Source organism: Cryptotermes secundus, unplaced genomic scaffold (genome assembly GCF_002891405.2).
Source record: "Cryptotermes secundus unplaced genomic scaffold, Csec_1.0 scaffold271, whole genome shotgun sequence".
NCBI lineage: Eukaryota > Metazoa > Arthropoda > Insecta > Blattodea > Kalotermitidae > Cryptotermes > Cryptotermes secundus.
This window is the reverse complement of record NW_019731219.1, coordinates 358,276-381,193: the sequence shown is the minus strand read 5'-3', so window position 1 is coordinate 381,193 and position 22,918 is coordinate 358,276. Positions and strand designations below refer to the sequence as shown.

The 22,918-nt window shown below is 34.3% G+C and overlaps 1 protein-coding gene across 2 annotated transcripts in view; it reads left to right on the top strand.

Annotated features, from left to right (window-relative positions):
• LOC111866438 (type II inositol 1,4,5-trisphosphate 5-phosphatase) overlaps positions 1-11,968 on the top strand; it is a 58,484-nt gene extending 46,516 nt beyond the window's left edge. For both annotated transcript variants that reach the window (XM_033752248.1, XM_023855407.2), the window contains 3 exons: positions 395-522; positions 9,212-9,323; positions 10,554-11,968. In XM_033752248.1, coding sequence (XP_033608139.1) covers positions 395-522; positions 9,212-9,323; positions 10,554-10,714 — 401 coding nt within the window. In that variant the 3' untranslated portion in view covers positions 10,715-11,968. The remainder of the gene's footprint in view (positions 1-394; positions 523-9,211; positions 9,324-10,553) is intronic.
• Positions 11,969-22,918: the final 10,950 nt, after the last annotated feature.

Below are 22,918 nucleotides of genomic sequence, written 5' to 3'. Positions count from 1 at the left end.
GCAGCCAGTGTCATATGCTATTTCTTGAAATATCTTCAGAAATTAATTTATGCTGATTTATTGGGGATCTGCTTTTGTGATTAGTACCCAGGATTAGTCAGTGTCAGTTTAATTATTTATATTGTGAGGGATAATCAGGTTATTTACTTCAGGGACACATAAGAATTAAATTTACAGTGGACTAAAGTGGAAACAGATATATTAAAGTTAATTTTTAACTTGAAATAACTGCATTCAGATCCTTAATAAATAGATTTTCATGATAGTTCACATGGGAATTTTTTAATTTATTTAGAACTTAAAATCTTGTATCCTGTTGTCCTGTACTGGTTCTATAGTGATAATATTCAGTTCCTGTGTGATATGTTGTTGCAATTCCTGACAACAATCCAAGCTGGCAGCATTCACTCTGTGGCAGAAGCATTGCTATTGTTGTTGGAGTCGACTGCTGAACCTGTCATCCCGTATAACCTTCACAGCATCTGTCTGAGTGCTGCTAGCAACTATCTACAGTGCAAACAGGTAAACCCCAATATATATAATGTACTGTCGTATGTGACTGACTAGACATGGCATTTGAATTGATAATTGGATTCACTGGACATTTATAACTCATAAATACAAATAATTATAACAGTCTCACTAATTTACACACACTGTGAATTACTACAACTACAGCACACACAAAGTGTTCTGTTTACTAGTTTGTCGTCATTAGTCGTTACTAGGTAGTGGCTGCTGACAATGAAGAGTCCTCATTGCCAATCATGAACTGCTACTGCGCACTTGCAATTCATGACTCCTATCCCCAACTTTGACCTCCGACTCACTAACTTTTCCAGTTGGTCATCGCTGTATAGCCTTGGTGCAGACTGCACAGAAAAACACCACTTCAAACAGTTCCTCTGTTGTTGCATGTTGATTCCACAGTATAATTTGTTGGAATCTCAGAGCTTTTTTACATTTCAGGTATAGTTCATAATCCTGGAATCCAAAAATTCAAGAAAGGGCCACCGTAAGACATGATTAGTCAGTATTCGGGAAAATAATATGTCTGTGCACTGAAAGGTCATAACAAATTACTGGTATGTACTTTTAGGCTGACTTTACGCCGTCATGTACTTGTGTACTTAGGGTCATACAGTATAAAATTTCCCCCCCCTCAAAGTTAGAGAGTGTAGATGTGACATGATAACAAAAATTTGCTCTTTTTTCTTAAGTATCGATGTGTCACCTTTTCAGTCATTTTTCGTAAACTAGAATGCTTACTGTTTTTCATCCACCTACTTGTCTCATCAACAGCAAGAGTGAAGAAAGGTTATGTGTTCAGAGGCGTGGAAGAGGGCCACAATCTGAATTTTAATCAAAATATATGAGTGATTTCTTTGTTTATACAACTTGAAGTGCCTTGTATCTCAGCAAAGCAGACCATCCAAGAAGTAGTGACAAAGAATATCTCATGTAAGTTCACACTTTATTTCAGTCCTGCTTTGATGTATATATAATTATAAACTCATTATATCACAGGTTTTGACTTGGTATTATTAATTTTCAGGTAAGGACCGAAGCCGTAGGGCTAGATGTAAAGGCTAAAATTAATGGATTGTGAAGAATGGCTGTTCAAAGGGTACCATAATAAAACATGATTTTTCTTGAAACTGCTATTTCTTCATGTGCAGATTGTTTTTTAGAAAATGAGTTGTGTAATCTTCAGTTTCAAGTAAGTGTTGATTGCTGTGGCCTACTTTGTAGTTAAAAGAATCATAGAATATGTATTTGTGTGGTAAACAAAAATCATGATATTTGCTATCCATGACCTCTCTATCGTTTTTCTGGAGTATCAGGAATCTGATAAGGTGAAGGTTTTAAGTAGTCAGTAATGTAAGTTATTTTATTGCAGATTACAAATCTTCAAACCTCAGTCAAATGTTTGAAGAATCAAAAGAAGGAACTGTCCTTAAGGATATCAGGTTTGATGCTACTTTAGTGAATTCCTTTGTGGTGACAGTAGAATCACAAGAACAGTGGGACATGTCTGAAGAAGACAAACCAATTCTTACAAACTTTTCCATGAGCAAATCTGGATGTAAGACCTTGACTAATCAGGACAGTTTGTTACTTTGAAATGTTATGTGACTGTTGAATGAATTAATATTTGTTGACTGCTGCATTTTTACAATTGTGCATCAGTAGTACGTTATCTTCACATCATTATTTCTTATTCTGTGTTAAAAATGGAGCGCTGGAATGATATCACATTCATATTACTTTTAATGTACAGTGTTTCCCTGGTAAGAAGTTTTTCAGGGGAGTAGTGAAAAAATGCTTTTGTATTGTGTCCCTGAGCAGTTGTTTCATAATACTTAAGTTATAAAAATCATAAATATATGTTACCAGGGAAATCTGGAAATACAGTGACGGCACCTCTAGTTATTTTTTTAATTTAGTGCTAAAAAGTATTAACAAAACACAAGTCATAATGGACCACCTAAAAATTCTATAAGAGTAACATACACATACGAACACTTGTTGTATTCAGATTTTCCTCCACTCTGTCTGTATATTTTCTCCCACAAAGTCATCACTTTCCATTTAATTGTAGCTGCAGACATACTTCGCTTAAATCGCTTTACACCTCAACACAAGTAATCAGCAGTATCATATTCTTATTAAATGAGTAAAAGCAAGCATGCACATAAAACACCAAGGTCAGTGGACAATGAAACGAATGCTGTAAATTGAATGAATTGAAATGGAAGTTCAGTGATACATTTCACTTAGTAAGAGATGGATGATGAAAACCGTGTAACTGGTATAGGTTATGAAGCAATCTGCAATTGGTCTCAACCATGGAACAGTTTGACTGTCACAACATGAGTAATGGTTGTGAAACCTTTTAAATGCATTATGATCAAACTTGCACATTGTGTGCAATTTAACAGTAGTATTTTAAATGTATTATGTGACATGTTGCGCAACGGAGGACCCCTACCTCCCCAGCGGCACGTGGTGGTAACGTAGTGCTCTCGTTACTACTTGTCGCGCTACGCAGGACACCCCCACCCCCACCCAGCGGCGGTGACGTGCCGAGCGGAGCCGAAGCGAGCCGAATCCCAGCGCACTGGTCGCTATGCAATGCGGATAAACAGTGGTTGCGATAAACGACCCTAGCAACAGTGATGCCTACCACGTGGTTGTTTTCTTATTGCCCTGCTGAGGGTTTATAAGGGAGCTACACAGCTGCCGACGACAGTTCTCAGTTCGCAAGCTACGAGTTACAGACGCGTGTGCGAGAATCAGTGATAGTTCGTGATAACCAGTTATATTTGGAGTGTGTAATTCAGCGAGACTTGTATAGCTTCCGCGCTATTAATACGTGAAGACTCTTGAAGATAGTGTTAAGAGATTTTGTTGTAGGGTTTGTAAAGTGTGGAAACCCGTAACATTGTTATCATTAATTGTAGCCAATACTTGTAGATCGTTATATAAACCAATCAACCATCTCTACGGCGTCTTCAGTAACGAAACACGTTACAATTAAATGTAGATTTGTATATAAGAATTCAAAGAAAATGAACTTCTAAAGCTTCTAAACATTTTTTTACAGAGGATTTTTATGTATGGGAAAATTTAACATCTTTATGGGAGTTTTGGCTGGGATTCAAGAATCTAGCTTCTTACACAGGAAATCTTTGTATCCAGGAAGCATTTGTTATTGGAAGTAATGAATAGCCCCATTGTCATTACTGTTGCATTAGAATCCAATATTCAGTCAGTCTTTTCCATTGAGTGTTTTGTTCTCGAGGTCAGTGGTTCTTGAACTTTTCATTCTACAGACCACTCCTTATAATAACAAAGTTTCACCAGCCACCTAGTTTTGGGTGCAAGAAAGTGCTTATTTGGGAAGAAGAGCCATTTTGCAACCTAATAGGCATTTTTCTTTAAAAGTTGGAATTTTAATGGAAAATTAGAATTTTTATTTTATTTTTAAAGAAATAACAATAATACTCTTTATTTTTTAAATTTAATAACTTACCAAACTTATATTTGCCATTCATATTTTCTTTTAACAAATTCATACAAAATAATTAATATTAGTAAGTAATAAAATGTTAAGGAACTTCTCTAATATTGGAAAAATATGATCAGTTTTAATTAACAGATAAGAAATTCATACAAATATTTATTCAGGACAATTTAGTATTTATTTAATTAATGTGGCCACATATGTGGTCTAGTGCTTAAAGTTCCTGGCTACAGATCGAGAGGTCCGGGTTCGATTCCTGGCGTTACCAGATTTTTTCTGAGAAGTAGTGGGTCTGGAACAGGGTGCAGTCCGCCTCGTGATGATAATTGAGGAGCTATTTCAAGGATATAGCGGCTCTGGTGTAGAAAACCGAAATTAATGATTTGTTGTGCTGACCACGTGACACCCTCTATCTGCTGAAATTGGCACTAACTTCACTGACAAGCAGCAGCCACTTGGTCGGTATAGTTTGCTTGCAGACTAAAACCACTGAGTTTGTTTTCTTTTCTTTGTTTGTTTTAATTAATGTGAAATTTTACATTGCTTTTGAAGTAAAGATAATGATGAAATGTCTTGTTCCAGCTTGGAGGGCTGTAGCCTCAAACAGATTCCACATTCAGCGTACTTCTCTTTCTTGTGTTTAAATTTACTAGCGCTGAAAATCCAACCTAGCAAGTTATAAGGTGGTGCACGTGGCAGTAGATATTTAAGAGGCTGCATTGACAGATCCAGAATATTCAGACCTTATATTCAGTCAAAAATCAGTAAAACTTTTCTGAGTATTAAGTTTAGGGACCCAACTGATTCAGGTTCCACCAGTATCTTTTGATGGAAGATTACTGCTGTTTTCTTATTTGCACTAGGTAAGAAAGGATTTCCTACCTACCCATTCCTGGCTCTTGGATGTACTTTCCTAAATACTCTAAAGTCCTCACAGGTGTAAGTTTTGAGGTTTTCACGGCGATGACAATGACCCAGAAGACAACTTTCTTCATCCTCACAGGTGTGTTTGAAATTCTTTAATAATTTCCTCTTATGTTCTGTCCTTGGATATACTTACAGAATCATAAAATAATTTGAAAGAACCAAGTTCTTGATGGCTGAGATGCGTGCACCACAGCCGAATTTTTGTCTGTAAAGCAAGGTTAAACTCATTTAGAATGCTGAAAATATCAGGCATATAGATGAATTACATTTCTGCAGCAATTTATATAAAACCAGAATGAATTGCATTATTTCTAAGAGCTGGTGGTATTTTATGATTTATTGCAGTGCCAACAGGAATTAAAATCTTTAGGTGGCCAGCACTTTCTATGACCAATGTTCAGATATTTGCATAAGTTAGAAACTGTTTTCCTTTAAAATTAATAAACATTTCAGTGTATTTTCAGAATTTTGGTTTATCTTTTGTTTTCATGGCTCATTACTTTTATATACAGTTTATTGTGCGTGCTAAGGGGAATTTTATCATAATTGTCAGAAATAGGTCACTATAGCAAAACCACATACAACAAAATATTTGTTTAATTAAATTTTTTGCTTTTGTTTAAATGTGTTGAAGTAATCAGAAATTTTATGTACAATGAAGTCCCCCATTTAAGGTTTCTTTAGGGAGAAACAAGTATGTACTCTGAATTGAGGCATTGACTTGGATCATTGAAACTGGAGATTAAATGAGAGAAAATCTTAACGTTAAATTGGAGTTCCATTGTAGTGTTCAAAGGCCGATTGGTCACTGGCAGAGGTATCATTTTATTCTTCTGTTTTAATAGGAATTTTGAATATAAAATTTTCTAAACATTGGTATGATTTGCTTTACACCGTAAAGACAGTTGTTTGTGAACCTTCAAGCACCATATAGTATGGTGTCTTTATGTTACTGCTTGCAATGGCCATGTCATCAAGCACCATAGATTATGGTGTCTTTATGTTACTGCTTGCAATGGCCATGTCATCAAGCACCATAGATTATGGTGTCTTTATGTTACTGCTTGCAATGGCCATGTCATCAAGCTCATATTTATTGTGGTTTTTTCAAACAGATTGAGCAAATTGTACATTAATTAGAATATAAAATATATTTGTGATTCATGGGGAAGAGGAAATTTTGAGGAAGGTATATGGACTGGTAACTGAGCAAGGGGTGTGGAGAATCAGACCTCACCAGGAGCCAGGAGAATTGTACAGAACCCCTAATCTGGCACCAGATATTAAAAGAAGATAGGACTGGTTGGGCATTTTGGTCTGAATGGATGAAACAAGGGTGGCTAAGAAAATTGTTAAAGAAACTGGACGGCAGAAGAAAAGTGGGAAAGCCGATAAAATGGCTGGAAGATGTATAGAACAATTAATGAGCAGAAAGTGAAGAGCTGGAGGCAAAAGGTAAATAATGTGGAAGGAGGGGCATGTGTCACAAAGGAGGCCAGGTTTCTCAGAGGACTGTAGAGCCAACAAGTAAGTAAGAACTTGTGATCCACTTTGTTGTTACCAAAGAGCTTTATATTACCTGCCTGCATTAACATTAATTTTGTATATATTATCAAGCATTTTAAATACCTTTGCTGAAAAAATAAAGAAATACAAATTAAGTATTTGTCTTGTGCTTTCAAGTTATCTGTATGTCGGTATGTCCATCTGTTATCCCCTGTAACCTAGTGGTATATTTCCATAATACCATGGTAGCAGCAAAGGAAACTGGGTATGAGAGAGAAGCTAGCACTATTCATTGTAGTGTTATGAAACTGTCCGATGAAAGAATTGAAAAAATATTAATCTTTCATTGGGGTTATTTTTAGCATACTGTGCTTTCTGAAGGAAAAAAATAGTAGGCTTATGAGATCACCTTGCTGACTGTGTGTCTCCCATTTAAATGTTGAATCAGATGACTGATTTTCACAGAACTTGATATGAAAGTGTGACTTTAAAGGCCACTTCATACTTTTTTAATTTCCTACAAGTGGTAATAACATGGTGGGTGTGTGAATTTGTGAGATGGCAACAACATTAATGTTTCCTACTTCGAACTTTTAATGATGTATGGAGTTAGAGCTTAGAAGAATTTATTATTTATGTTTGGACTTCTTTTTTGTAGACTAAATTAGCAACATGGACCTGTGTGAATATTTTCTTTAGCTTTTAGTTTGTTGATGATGACTAAACCATTGGAGCCAAGTGTGTGAAAATTGGTGTAGAGGTGATTATGTACATGCTTATGCATTGTGTATGAAATGTGATTTGTAAGTAATATCAAACATAACAATGGTTTGAAACTTTGTGGTTTTATCTGACAAATGTAATGTATCAGAATTGATACTTATGAACCTTGTAGAATGTTGAGCTGACCTGGAATGATGGGGATAGGATCAAATGTTTTGGAGAGTGCAACAAAGAAAACAGATACAGTCCACATCATATGACAGGAGAAAGACAGGGGTGCATTATTTTTTAATCTTAGTACTACAGTTTAAATTTAAAATTACCATTGTTAAAGGAATGTTAAGACTTTTTCTTCTTCACTTCATAGAATTTGATGATGATGTAAATTATATTACTGGTTTCACTACACTGTATGCTTCTTTGGGATGCCACATTTTACTAGTGATAAATCATATTGTACTGGCCATGGATGTGATTATACAATTGTAACTATATGTAATTATAATGCTATCAGTAATTCACACACTTAACAGATCACTGTAGCATATGTTGAGTCTCAATCTGTCATAATTTTCACTAGTTGTTGCTTAGTTAGGGTTCCCAGCGGTGGAAATTCTCCCGCTCTTGTACTTACGTCATTGATTGCCAACAGGCTACCAGCTCACAATTAATTGCTTAAACTCTTGACTTTCAACGAATTCAGGGAATGACTAAGTTACCTGGACAGCTCCTGCTAATAGACTTTTCACAGACTGCATAGAAAACACTGGTTCCAACAATTCCCTAGTTGTTTCATCAGGTATTCTTTACCAGCCATCATGTAGTAGCAGAAAACAGTTTCTTTTGGGCTTTTAAGTCACAGTATGTCATACTTGACATTTCTAAATTCTAGTAATTTGTAAGACTAGAGATCTGTGCAGTTGGAAAACACGTTTTATGAGTTCTGCTTGGAGCTCCTGGTTATGTAAAATGAAAAGTAACAAGTTTCATTATCTTGTTTGTGCTAAAAATGGGTGATTCCTATCATTCATTTACGTTCACTCACACTCATTACAGAGTACAAGTAGCAGATTATATTTTAGTTGTCTGAATGTAGCCTTGAAGCCATCAAATATTGCTGCAAGCTGTTGGTGCTCTTTAAAAAACACACTTCATGCATTGGCAAATGAATCACCAGTAACAAAACATGTGAATCATTTCTAACCATGTTAATTGTATAATGCACTGTTAAATAGGTTTCCTCCTTTTTCATTATATGTTCCATTTTCAAAAGGAGATGCTGAATGTTATGCTGTCCATCCAAAGAAGATATTTCTTTTTTACTTCATGTTATCTGGGGTTTGATAGATCATATTTTTAAATGAGAGGGCCACATTTGTATGGAGATCCTTTTAACGTTATTGTAAACAATACTGGAAAACAGCCGAGAATTTAAAAATCAAAGTTAAGCTGCTACCACCTTCGTCATATTTTTTCAAATTATTTTAACGGTGGAAGCAGCAATCAAATCAGAAAGTTAGCAACTATGAAATTGAATGCTTATGTTTATGAGCTGTGCCATGAAATATTTTACAGTGAAAACTGAACAAGAATATAATACTGTAACACACAATTTTATGCATGTTATGAACCAGCTAGTGACAGGAAATATATGGGGTTGTCTTGGAATTTAAAGTAGGACTTAAATTGCTTCAAAGTTCTTTTAACCCTTCTTTGTGGTTTGTGTCCTGTTAAATATTTTGTTCATTTTGCATTCCTGTTGCAACCCATGTTTGTCAAATGTATTAACCATATGAGCATAATCTATAACAGAAAACAGATGAAAATCAAGGTTTGAGATTTAACTGTTGGTGATTGCTTGTAGGAAACTTTGAAATGCAATAGAATGGAATGACTTTTATTTAAACAACAGGCCAAAAAATGCATGCTGATCATGTGGATTGTTTCTGTGATTGGCAGTTTTGTGGTTATAAGTAAATTAAAATTATGTGTCACTGATGTTTGATATTTACTTGTTCTGTGTTTCAGATTGTGATGCAACTGCCAGAGCACCGCAAAAATGTGTTTTTGTACCTGTGTGCATTCTTGCAAGAAGTGCTCTGCCATGTCAATGAAAATGGTCTTGACTCCAAGACTGTTGGTGAGGCAAATGTATTTACAGGATATACCACAGTAAACATAATATATGTCAGTTGTTACTAACTTGTTTTGCAGGAGAACTTATTCTTAGGAATCACCAAATTTTAAGTAAACATTTTGAGCATTTAACAGGTATATAAGTCCCATATAGATTGCCTTAGGATTGGTTCTTGGGTTTTACAGTTCAGAAACCATCAAATTTCTTTCTGATTGTAGCAAGGCCTCCTATTTTTAGCCCCCCTCTCAAATGGGCTAAGTACTATAAGCTGTTTATGGCACCCCTTATACATTCATTCATACAAGATAATAAAAAAAATATTGAAGGTAAAATATTTTGACCAGATGTGGCTCCTGTTAACACTTTATCTTGTGGCATCTGCATGTTGTAGTCCTAGTTGCCTGTGACCATCATATGATGTCCTCATAATGTAAAATTCCTGCGAAAATCACCACAAATCATTTTGGCAGATAAAACTGCAAAGTGAATACTGAAATTCCTTCAGTAAGTGAAGATGTCACTTGATGTCATGTCAGTTCATGTTTGATGAGTTTGGAGATCTTTGAATGTAAGAATGACAAGTGATTTAGAAGAAAGAAAGGATCACTAATAACACTTGCACATTTCACGCTGCCTGCAAGTGAAAAGGAAGGTAACAGCTTCAGAACAGAACTTGAAATCATTATTTTCTTGTCATTGTATGCCATATAGTATGTCTGACAGTGATTTTCATCATATTCTCAGATATCTTTCTTTTTTTAATTTTAAGATGATATTTTAACATTTTTATAACATTTCGTTCATTAATATATGTGTACACTTAGGGTAAATTGACAGTCATACTGAATGGATATTTATTTGTGATTTAAAAATTGTGATGCTTATAGATGGAAACATTAGGAAGATACAATTGTCTAAGAGTCTAAGTTTGCCATGTACCAGTAGTCATGGTTCAAAATGTTAACATATGCATGAGGTTTTATAATGCAAGTAAAGTGTGTAATTTACTTACACCATAAAACCTTATGTTTTGGCCAGATAGTATTGTGGTAGATTTAGCAAAACATGCTTAATTGTTTCAGTTACTTTACTGGCAGGGAAACAAAATTTCTGCTTTATGGGCAGGGCAAAAGAAGTTTTAGATTCAATCTTGCATATATTTGGCAGTTATGACCCATTATTTTTACCAGAAGTAGCTGTCTAGTATTTAACTTCTTCTTTTTGCTTTGGTAGCCACACTCTTTGGAACCATCTTCCTGCGAGATCCTCCTCGAAGTCGTGGTGATCTGTCTTCCCGAGCTCGTATGAATCAGCAAGTACTTGACAGGAAGAAAGCAAACTTTGTGTATCACTTCCTAGTCAATGATCAGAGTGACTTCATTCTTGGTCGTTAGCAGGTGTGTAGGAAGCAGCACAACTCTAGTCACATGGAACCACAGCTACACTTGTTTTATTTCAGAATATATATCCTCACACATGTGCTGGCAACACTTGATGGCCTGTTAACTTGGAAAGGAACAGGTCTAGTCATCAACGTGCATTGCTGTAAACCTTCCAGTTAAAAGGAGCATTTAGCTTTTCCACATGGCCAGAATATGACTTACAGAGAGAGGATTTGCCAGTTTCAATCTGTAAGCTAATATCATGGTACTACAATTTTTTTATTCCAAGGCAATGGTTCTAGGTTTTGTAGTTTTTCAGCTGTACATGGTTTTGTGGTTTTTAAACTGTACACAGTTTTGTGGAGAACCAGTCTTGCCATCTTGCCACAATTGGAATATGATGACAGATTGAGAGTAGTTTGTAACAGTTACATTTCACATTACACATTACATATTTTAAAGGCTTGGCATTCTTTATTGTTCCACTGAAACAGTGACTGTAATATTTAAATTAGCTTCTATTTATATGGTGTTTGTTCAGATGCAACTCATTTGGAGATTGTTCTGGATGGATGTGTAGAGTTAGTTAGAAATAGTCCCCATGGGTATTGAACAGACATTCCATTGAGACACCAGCTGATGGATCCACTTCACAAAGAACTCCTTGGGCTGCCACTAGAACTGCTGCATCACCACAGTTGTGTTATTTTCATCCAACTTGAATCTACAGACCCACAGTACTTTCATAAGGAGGTTGAACAGGGCCAAACATGTGAATTGAGTTCCATTTGCACAGCCTTCATGCTCATGATTACTGGCACAGTCCAGGGACAGAGGCTGTGGTTCAACATTCCATAGTGTTTTTATCATTGTAATACATATAGGGATTCATAAAGAATATCCTACGAGCTCATAACTTTGGCTAATTATGCTGATGTACATTTTGTTTAGACGTGTATTGTTGTAACAACAGGTGTTGCTGACAATTTCTATATCCAGTGGTCATATACCAGAATGGATTGATGAATGCTAATAAATACAATACAATACAATAGTAAGAGCAGAAGTTGTGTGATTTACTTGGTTGAAAAATCAATTGCTGAATCAGCATAAGTGTTATTTGCAGTACCTTCTTTTGTAGTACTGTTTCATTTATTGCCTGTATCTGTGGAAAGCATTATTTTCTTAAGATAGTGGTCAGTGACAGTGATGGGATATTAAAAAAACAAAACAGTTTGCAATATCCATCAACAGACAAGCATATAATAGGGGATGGGGGGGTGATGGTGGTGGTGGTGTTGGCGACCAGCAGTAGCAATGTTAGTAGTAGTAATGCCAACAGTAATAATCACTTTGAAGAATGCCGTCTTCTGAGATGTGGCGCCCTGTAGCTCTTGTGTGAACCAACATTTCGGAGGAATGTATTGCCTCCATCATCAAGCTACCCTGAAGATGAAGGCAATATGTTCCACTGAAATGTTGGTTCACACAAGATCTAGACGACACCACATCCCAGAAGATGACAATAATCAATTTATTTCTGTGTATAGTGTATTCGTATAAAAATAATTTATGATACATCCTAAAATCTCATTTTGGAAACACAGCTGACTTTCAGTATAGAGTTTACTAATAAATACAGCAAAGTAAGTAACAACTGTTTTTATTTATATATTATAATACCACTTGATGATCAATATGATTAAAACATATCATGGTTGTGAAATAAATAACTGTTGATATATTTGCCAGGTAATTATTGTGTAGACAGTTATTAAAGCAATTCTAATGGTATTTCATCTGTTTTAAGCGCTCCAGCAATGAAATAACTAGTTAATCCTTTGCATGGCAAGGTTTCTGAGTGTCCATCAAGTCCTTTGAAGTAAGTTCTTCCTTTTCAGTTCTCACAGTTTAACTAAATATAAAGGATTATCATATTTCAAAGTTTAAGAGTTCTCCTGAAATTGTGTTGCAATTCTGTCATGCCTTCATGGCTGTAGCAAGTAAGCTGCTGTAGAGATCAGGTTTGTTTTATTTTCTTCATACTGTGAAAATTCACACAGCATATAAAATATTAGTTTTGCTAAAGAACTAAAAGTGCAGAATGTGATAAATGTCCTAAATTCAAGAAAATATATGTATGCACATCCCAGCTGGGGCAAACTTAGAACATACTAATTTGCATTCATATTGTCTTCAGCCCACTTTGATATTCAAGTAACTGTAGACACTTACTGGCTGTCAAGTAGTATATGTAAAACCTGAAAGCTGTTGAGCCTGAATCTGAGCCAGTTCCATCCAATTCTCATTCACAACATAGATTCCTAGGGCTATTCTATATGATATTCTGCTGTCTCTATCTCTGTCTTCAAAGTGACTGCTTTCTGGCAATTATTGCACCCAAATTATCTCTGCATTTCTTGTCTCCCTCATTCAACCTACAAATTGTCGTAACATTGGTGATTTTGTGTCATCATAATACCAGGTGACCTGTATAATTAAATTACTTACATAATATTCTAAATTTCCCATTTAGTTTATACTTCTTAGATTTAGATATTTCTCCAAGCACTTATATTCAAGCTTTTATAATTTACATTTCTGCCTCTAAATAAGAAACCTATTTGAAACAGATGGACAAGTGATAATTTTCCCACATCATAATCTTTAGCGTGCTGGTAGAAAAAATATATAACAATTTGAACTGAATGTAAACAACTGTTTCCTGAATTTATTTTACTTTAAATTTCATTATGTTCATTTATATTTGTTATTTTTTTCCAGATTTGCTTTAAAAATTTGCAAGGTATCAGTTACATATAGCTATGTTATTACTTTATTGCAGATCTTGGTGTTATAAGTTACAATGGGTATTTGGAAATAGCTTATGATTACTGTTGTAAAGCCATTTATTTAGGAATTTTGCAAATGAAAAATGAATTATGCTCACAGCTTCACAAAATTATGTAAATCAGACATTTATTTCTGACATTACATAAATTCCTGAGCACTGTTTTAGGTCTGTTTTCTTTTTACATAAATAGTAATTAAGACCACATTTCAGTAGATAGTGATATGCAGATTACTGTCTTCTGGCATATGATGCCATGTAGTTTGATAGATATTTACACCATGATGAGGAGACAGCATGTTCCTTCAAAACATTGGTAAATATCTGCCAGACTACACTGCATCACATCCCAGGCGACAGTAATATTCACACTCCCCAACATGAGAACCTCAAATATGAGACAGTTTTATGTCCATCAATATTGGATTCCTTTTGACAGATGCCAGTCTTCCTTCCTTCAGCTGTGAACTGTTGATTGCCCCATGCAGCTCATATCTCAGTTTCATATTGTGATCATCTGAGTTATGACTTGTGTAGTCTGCTGGATGAGTGACAGTATTTCAAAGGAATATTCTGCCTCCATGTTCATTGTATACCTACCAGAAGACAGAGGCTGTGTGTTCCATTGAAATGATCATACCCACTATTAGAGTAGATGATGTCATACCCTAATTGATCAAATCTTGTCTCCATTGTTCCAAATTCTGCTTAGGCTTAGAATCTTCATAATTTGTCTGAGGCCATGTAGATTTCTCATCTCTTTGTATTTAAGTGTTCAGCAAGTCTTTGTTGCTGGAGCCCAGTATCGTATTTCTTTCCATAGGTATGAAATAATAACATGCAGATTGTGGTCTTCTGGGTTGCTATATCATGTAGTCTTCTTTCAGAGGAACATGCTGCTTCCATCATCAGGGTCAAATCCTGAAGCATGTTCCTCTGAAACACTGATGTCCATATACAAGACTGTATGATGGTATGATGTCACAACCCAGAAGACTACAATCTGACGGTCATTACCTCAAAACTTACAACTCTTAATCTATTTCCTACCAATCTGATTAGCATTTTGGTACCCTTCTTTAAGAGTGGGACATAAGAATAAACAAGGAACTTTACTGTGGCCTTTATTGTTACCATTTTAGGGTAGACCATGTAGTTAATAATTCTGTTATTAGATGGAGCCCCATCAACACACCCTGTAGTAACAGTAAGTTGCTTTGTTTCAACTGAATTACAATCGTTCAGTGTGAGAAGCCTTTGTGTAACTGCCATTCAGATGCACTGGTGACCTGTAGATGTATGCAAGGGTGAATGTATTAATTTTCATTGAAAGAAAATGAAGTTTGAGCATATACTGGCAATAAATGAAAAAATGCAAGTGAAGGAGGGGAGGAAAACAATGTGACCCACTGTAAAACAAAATTAATAGATATTATATATTGTATGAGCCCTGATCAAAATGTATCGAGGCTGAATTCATGTGTGAGATAAGTCACACTGCATGATACTGAGCAGAATATTTGAACTGAAGAGGGAGGAAGTAACAGCAAGCTTGAGAAAAGTGCATAATGAGAATCTTCACAGTTTGTATTCATCACTAGATATTATTAGGATGATTAGATGAATGTGGCAGGTAGCACATATGGGTGAGATGAGAAATTCACACAAAATATTAATCAGAAAACTAGAATGTAAGAGACCGCTTAAAGAGGAGGAAATATTAGGAAATAGGATATGAGGGTGCAGGCCTGGTTCATGTCAGAATCTTGTTTGATAAAAGAAGGCAATTCAGTGACTGGCTGAGTGATGTCATCATCTTAAAAAACTGTGCTTCTGGAGTTAACTAGGTATTTAAAGGTCACATGATTTAATGATGCCTAAAAAGACAGAATAGTGCATATGCATTACATTTTACTGGAAGGACAGAAATATATCAATTTATTCAAATAGAATTTGGAACTGCAGCAGTGAGCCAAAATGAGCTTTAGAGTGGGTTTTTTTTTTTGTTTTTTTGTTTTTGTTTTTTTTTTTTTTTTTTTTTCAAGAGAAGTGTATGTCAAGCAGTGACAGTCATGGATGCTCTTTAACAAGTATAAAAGATGAACCAGAAGTAGAAGTGCATGGTTTAGTGTAAAATAACAGCAGATTTTTTGTCTGTGAAACTGCTGTAGAGGTATGAATTTCATACAGTTCATGTCAAGCCAATTTAAAACAAGATTTTGGCATGGTGGATATCTGAGCAATGTCTGTTTCATTACATTGGCAGGAACAGTCAAACATGTGTATACTTCATATTGTGGTCTTCTCTGTTTCGACAGCTTATAGTGTCGGTAGTAACTGACATTTTAGAGGAATATGTTGCCTCCATCTTCAGGGTGGAAGTATACTTGCTGAAGGAATCTACTCTGAAGGAGATTCCATCCCAGTCCTCCAAATCTTTGTAAGCACAGTGTCTTTGTCTTTACACATTCAAGCTTGATGCTGTTTGATCAGCCTTTGTCAATGAGTAACTTTATTTCTCCCAGTATAGTCACAAATCAGTAACATCTTTAATGAATTTAGTAATTCTATTTGTTTTTTGGTTTTTTTTTTAATGGCAAAATATGAGCTGTTCAGTGCTGTCAACTCTGTGGGATAGAAATACACGTATTTTTCATCATTTTGAAATACTGTTTGGTCAGCTTTATAAAGCTGCATAGGCACTGTCAGATGTTTTATGGCACTTCCTGTGATTTTGTGTGTGAGTAAAATTCAGTTCTCACACTCGTGAGAATGCATCACACGAATGTGAGGTTTGCAATATGCCTTATATTATTTATCCTATCCTTTATTATTCAATTTCAGATGGTAGTGTGACATTGAAAACTGGACAGAAGTTATCATTTACTTGTAAGAAGTAACATGAAAGTATTATAACATGTTTAACAGAGTTCATATGTATATATTGACCACACAAAACAAATGGTGATATACTTTTATCTCAGTATTTATTATTATTTCACTACATGTTTTAGTTCCATTGAACAGTCTTCAGGTGGATAGTGAATACTCACGTGTCAGAAGATAGTAGTTAAAATAGAATAATATTGTGAGTGTTGCAGTTGATGTAATGAATAAGAGGAAATTTTATTATTAAATGGCTTTCTTCTTCTGTGTATAAATAGTTAAAATGATTTGTTCAGATCTTAAAAGTTTAAATACAGGAGAACAACAATTGTGAAATAATTCATGGCCTCATGTTGATATTTTCATGAACGTCACTTTTGTTGTGACCTGTTTGTTCTTGTGGTATCTGAATATTTTTGACTAATCTGGATAATACTTGTGGAGAGCAATACTTTCAGTCATTAGATATTATTGATAGTCTCTTGTTGAACTGACTGTGTTAGTAGTGGAATGCCTTTGTTTGTAGATGTATCTGAAATATGAATGTTCTTGTTGGCTGTGGGTCTGCATGGGTTGAGGTGTGGACAGGTAATGTTTATGAGGGATTTTGCTATGTCAGCAGTAACCATTTGCCATGGGTAATGTTAACATAAACCCTACCTAATTCTCTGTCAGTTAATGAACTGCACATATAGCTGTAAACCTTGTAATGGTTCACAGGGACTACAACATGTAGTGGAATCATAAAAGAACACTAGTGAGGTATGTTATCATTTGTTTTCTTCTTGTGGATGTGTATCTATAAACACTGTTAAATTTGCACAGACAGATGCAACTAACAAAAATCATAACCTGTGTTTTTTTGCAATGAAGTATGACATCTTGAGTTTTATATTGTCAGATTTTAATTAAGATATATTGAGTGAATAAAACATAGATAGTGATTTCCTCAGTAATGCTCGTGTCTTAAGTTGTTTATTTATAGTTGCATTGTGATAGACTGATATACATAATACTGGTGTGCAGTAATTCCCTGTTCATATTCTTGCTGATTGTTTATAGTATGTATATGTATTTAATTTTAATTACAGTAATACCTGCATAACAAACCTGGGATTTTGTTGAAATGTGGTTTTGTTCAAGGCTCTTGAATCTTGAGACAGTATCAAAAGTCAGCATAAGTAACTCCTATAAATGGAAGCTGTCTGATGTACACGTATAATCAAGAAGGAAAAATAATGTAACATAAAATTGTGTGCCCCTTATATTTTTGTTAACATAATTCCTTTGTGAACGAGTTTCCTGGAATTTATCCAAGATGGAACAGTCGTGTCACAAATGTGAAATGGTTAACTCAGTTGACAAAATATATGTAAAATACTTCCCCCTCTTAAGATTCTTTTAGTTGTATATTTTCATGGAAACTTATTATTTCCATTGTTTTTCTGAAAATTAGTGGTTTCAGTTATTGAGAGACAGGAAGAGACCTTTGAAGGATCTCCCACAACAAAGCAAACCAAAACAGAATAAATTCTTCAGAATGATTTCCTTTCTTTGTAGCATGGGTACAGATAATAGGCCAGTGGAGAAAGTAAAAAGGAAAGAAACTGAAAATGTGACTGTTTTATATGGGTATGTATATTTAATTCTGACTTGAGATTTAGGTCATGTTGTAGAGTATGTTAATCTAGAAGTAAGTATCTTTGTTACACAAAACCTGTGTGAAACAGTAAAACGTTCAGTTCCTTTGAGACTGTATTATAAGCAGGTTTTACTGTAATAATAAACTGTAAAATATATGTGTATTATGTGTGTGTGTGTGTGTATATAACTTTGTCTAGCAACACTGCTGCTTGCAATGGGAACTGTTTCTCCTACACAAATAACATCTTCTATGCTAATGAATTAAATTAATTATAATGTAATAGTGAACTGTGAAAATACCACTGTGTTTCAGAGGTGCAAATTTGCCAGCCTTTAACCCATTTTCAGATTTAGCAAAGAGTTTTAGATGTCTTAGATTGAGTGATACTAACATAACCCTTTCCACATCATTTCACTTCTTATTTTGCCAATGGTTTGTTCCATTTATGGGGCAAAATAAGCTTTTATTTTATCAGAACATTTTCCTTAGATTTTCTGTGTTCTCTGAAGCCTTGGAATCACTTCGCAAATTCTTTAGCCATAAGCATTTCATTTGCGTGGAGGACAACTTGTAAAAGGTCAGAATTCAAGGGAAATATGGTGATGAATAGAAGTAATAAGAAGGGCACAAAAACATCTGTTCTGTTTGTATGGGGGTTTGAGGACGTGAATTGGGTGTTTCTATAGTGGAATTTGACTTGCACTTTAAACTGCAAGACCACTGGAATCAACTAAGATAGTTGGCATTATATTTTCCTCAAATGGTGTATGAAGATTCTGAATTATTATTGCAAGGATATATGCTTTCATAAGCAATAATATAGGAAACAAGATTTCTTAGATGTGCTGAATCTGTGGATGAGGTCCAAGATAGTATTGTTATTATTATTATTTATTTCATCCATAGCTGTAGAGAATTACAAGTGGACATGTCAAATATCAACAACTTCACATCAAAAATAACATAACATTCACACAGTGATTTATCGCCCTAATACCGCAATACATTTTTAACTTAATTTAAGAATAAATACTCCAAAAAATACATAAGTAATAGTAGTTAGAAGGGTTAATCAAAATTTCTGTTGGAGAATCAAAACGTTTCAGTCCTGGATACAAGGAGAAATTGTATAGTTTTATGAACATATTACACCTGCATAATTTAATATGTAGTAGTTACTGGTCACTGTTTACAGAAGATATCATAAAAAGCTAAACTTCTGTTACTTGAATGTCTATAACACAAGTCATTTACTTAATTCTTAGTGCTTGCTTAAAATTACACATGTCTCCTTGTTTAAGAGTCTTTTACTTATTTCAATTTGAGGTCACATAGAAATATAACATGTATTTATATGTAATGTAAATCATTTCAATGTGAGCAGTAGTTTAAGGAATACCATATTACAGTGGTTGAAAGAAATTGCCACATTATATGACATGGCTTTTGTCAGAGATGAGATTTATGGGACTTGGTACAAGAATTCCCCCTTTGGTACTTCAGATGTAAGTTATTGTTTTACACGGTTGTATTTCGATATGAAATAAATTCACTGCCTTATCGTCTGCATCTCCCTTTATATAAAACATGTTAATACTGTTAGTTGCATTCAACAAGTATTAGTGTTACAATTATTGTGTTTTTATACATTATCCATCATCTTCAGGAGACAGAATCCAGTCTCTGAAAAACTGTTTTAAATAAAAAACAGAACAATAGATAATATCCAAAAACACAATAATTATATTAATATATCATTGTCACAAACTTTTATAAAGTATAATAAGCCTATTTTAAGACCATTCCTGTGTAACTGAAGCTTCATCAGTCCTCATATACAAGAATTTCCTCTTGATAAGATTGAGTGGTGGTTTCTTGGATTTATTTAAAAACACTTTCGACTGCATAGCTTAGCTCATATAGTGTTGAACTTTCAATAAAATGCTGCAGGAAGAAAGAAATGGAATGGTTCAGTTCAACTCACTCTATCTCTCTTGGTTTGTTATCCTAGTTTCAGATGTTTTTAATATCTGTGAAATTATAAACAACAGTTTATTTTTCTTTGCACTTAATAGTTATTGAACTCATGTTGGGTAGATTGTATCCGCTGTTTGAATGTTACATTTCCCAAATGATTTTCAAGGATTATGTATTGTATTGTATTTATTACACACAGCACATCCATACAAGGCTGAAGCCATTGGATACAGAACCTGTCACACCACAAGCTTGCTAAATCAGCATGTAGTCAACAGAACAATGCATATAAATTCACAACAATAAATCAAGCATATGAAACCCCTACACATCAATGCAACTACAAAACCTACCATGTGTATATAAAAATAATACAAAATTAGAACATATACATGACAATAGATCAAATAATGGGCCATAGCTAAACAAGAAACTGTCCCTAATTGAAATATTCATCTAAAGTTTAATAGGATTTAGTATGTAAAAAGGCACTTAAAGCTGCTCTAAATTGTTTAATATTATGGATTAACTTTTTTATATTTAAAGGAAGATGATTAAAAAGTTTAATACCAAAATAATTAGGTCATTTCTGGTAAGTTGTCAGATTTGTCTGAGGGTGGTAAAGATCGAAATTACGCCTAGTATTAAGGCCATGAATTTGTGATGTCGTGTGATATAAACCTATATTATTTGCAGCAAACATCAATAAAGAAAATATATATTGGGACTGCAAAGGCAAAATTCTCCCATCCCTAAATGCATCTCTACAAGAGTCCCTCTATCTCAACCCACTCATGGTTCTAATTATTCCCTTTTGAATTGTGAAAATGTGCATACTGTAAGTAGAATTGCTCCAAAAAGTAATTCCATAGGTCAAAAGTGAATGGAAATAAGAGTAATATATCATTTTTAATGTCACTGTGGGCATAATGGGCTTGATCACCCTCATTGAGTAACAAGCCTTGCACAATTTAGGCATGAGTTGGAATATGTGAGCTTTCAATAGCTAATTCCAAAAATTTCACATTTATACTACTTAAAATCACATTATTATGATAATTAACAGAAGTTACGCTATTGGAACTTGGCTTTGTTATAAATTGAACATTTTTAGTTTTGTTAAAATAAGTTTTAATAAGTTTGAATTAAACCAATAATTAAGATAAGCAAAGGAAAGTATCAACATCATTTCCATATTGTATATTATTGTAACTACTAATAACTAAGCTTGTATCATCCACAAATAAAACTGAACTGACTGAGTTATTAACATTTTTTTTTCCTTGGCATTACAGCCCCAGTGGCCCTAGGCCTACCTCCATGAACTTCTCCGTTCACTTCGGTTTTTCTAGATCTTACACATTCAGTAGGACTCCTTGGGTGGGTGATCAGCTCGTTGCAAGACCTCTACCTGCACATAAACACAGAAACGCGCGCAAACAAACTAAACATCCATGCCCTGAGTGGTATTCGAACCCACGATCCCGGTTTCAAAGCGAGCGAAGACAGTACATGCCTTAGACCGCTCGGCTACCGTGACCGGCATAAACAATTTTAGGTAGATCATTAATATAAAAGAGAAAAAGAAGTGGACCAAGAATGGACCCCTGTGAGACACCATGCCTTAACAATATCCCAACTAGAGCTACCAGCATAACTCAAGCCTATGCTTATTATTAAAACTCTCTGATATCTATCAGATAAATAGGATGTAATTAAATCATGAAATTTACCATCTATTCCATAAAATTTAAGTTTGTTCAATAAAACCCCATGATTAACACTATCAAGAGCCGCAAAAAATACCACATACAAATTTTTGCTTATTTAATGCTTCTAATATTTCATTAATTAATACATAGGAAGCTATAGTATTTAAGATTGTTGTCTAGAACCAAATTGTTCATTAACTATAATATTATGGTCATAGAGATGCTGATTCAGTCTGGGTAATATAATCCTCTTGAATATTTTTGAAAAGGAAGTTAAAAGGGAAACCGGTCTATAGTTAGTAGGATCATTTTTACAACCGCCCTTAAACAAAGGCTTAATCTCAGCATATTTTAGCCTATCGGGAAAAATACCAGAAGATAGCATTTTATTGCTAATATAAGTTAGTGGAGAAATAATAAATGGAGAACTAATTTTTAGAACTTTAACTGATATTTCATCATAGCCGTGAGATCCTTTTGTTATTAGAGATTTAATAATTTTAGAAATCTCAGTAGATGTTACGGCATGGTATTTTATACTAGGGAAAGAGTGATTAAATCTTGTCACAAGTAATCTAATGGTTTATTATTAATTTTAAAAATGTATTTATATTGTTTTCAACCAGAGATAAGAAGAAACTATTCAAGGAATCTATGTCTACTTTGGTTAACTTCGCAGTTAACAGTTTTGTAATATCCCAGACAGTTCTCATTTCATTATCGGAATTTAATACCTGTTTATTATAATGCTTTCTTTTAGCTTCCCTTATAACGTTTTTTAGTATCTTACAGTACTGTCTATAATTATAGACATATATATAGACATATAATAGACATATAATTATAGGCCTTGAAGAATCATTATAATGATTCTTCAAGGCCTCGTCATTACTATTCCTGCATAATAAGTAAAGATCTCTTTTATGCCTACAAGAGATACTTATCCATGAATTATTATTTGATTTAATTATCCATTCTTTTAGAGGAAAACTTAAATAAAATATTCTGAGAAATAAATTAAGAAAAGACTTATACATTGTATTTACGTGATTAGCACCAAAGACTGAGTCCCAAGTTTCAAAACTCAGCTTATATTTAAAATCCAACTTAGTAGCCTGATCAATTTTTCTTATTTTTTTTTCCCC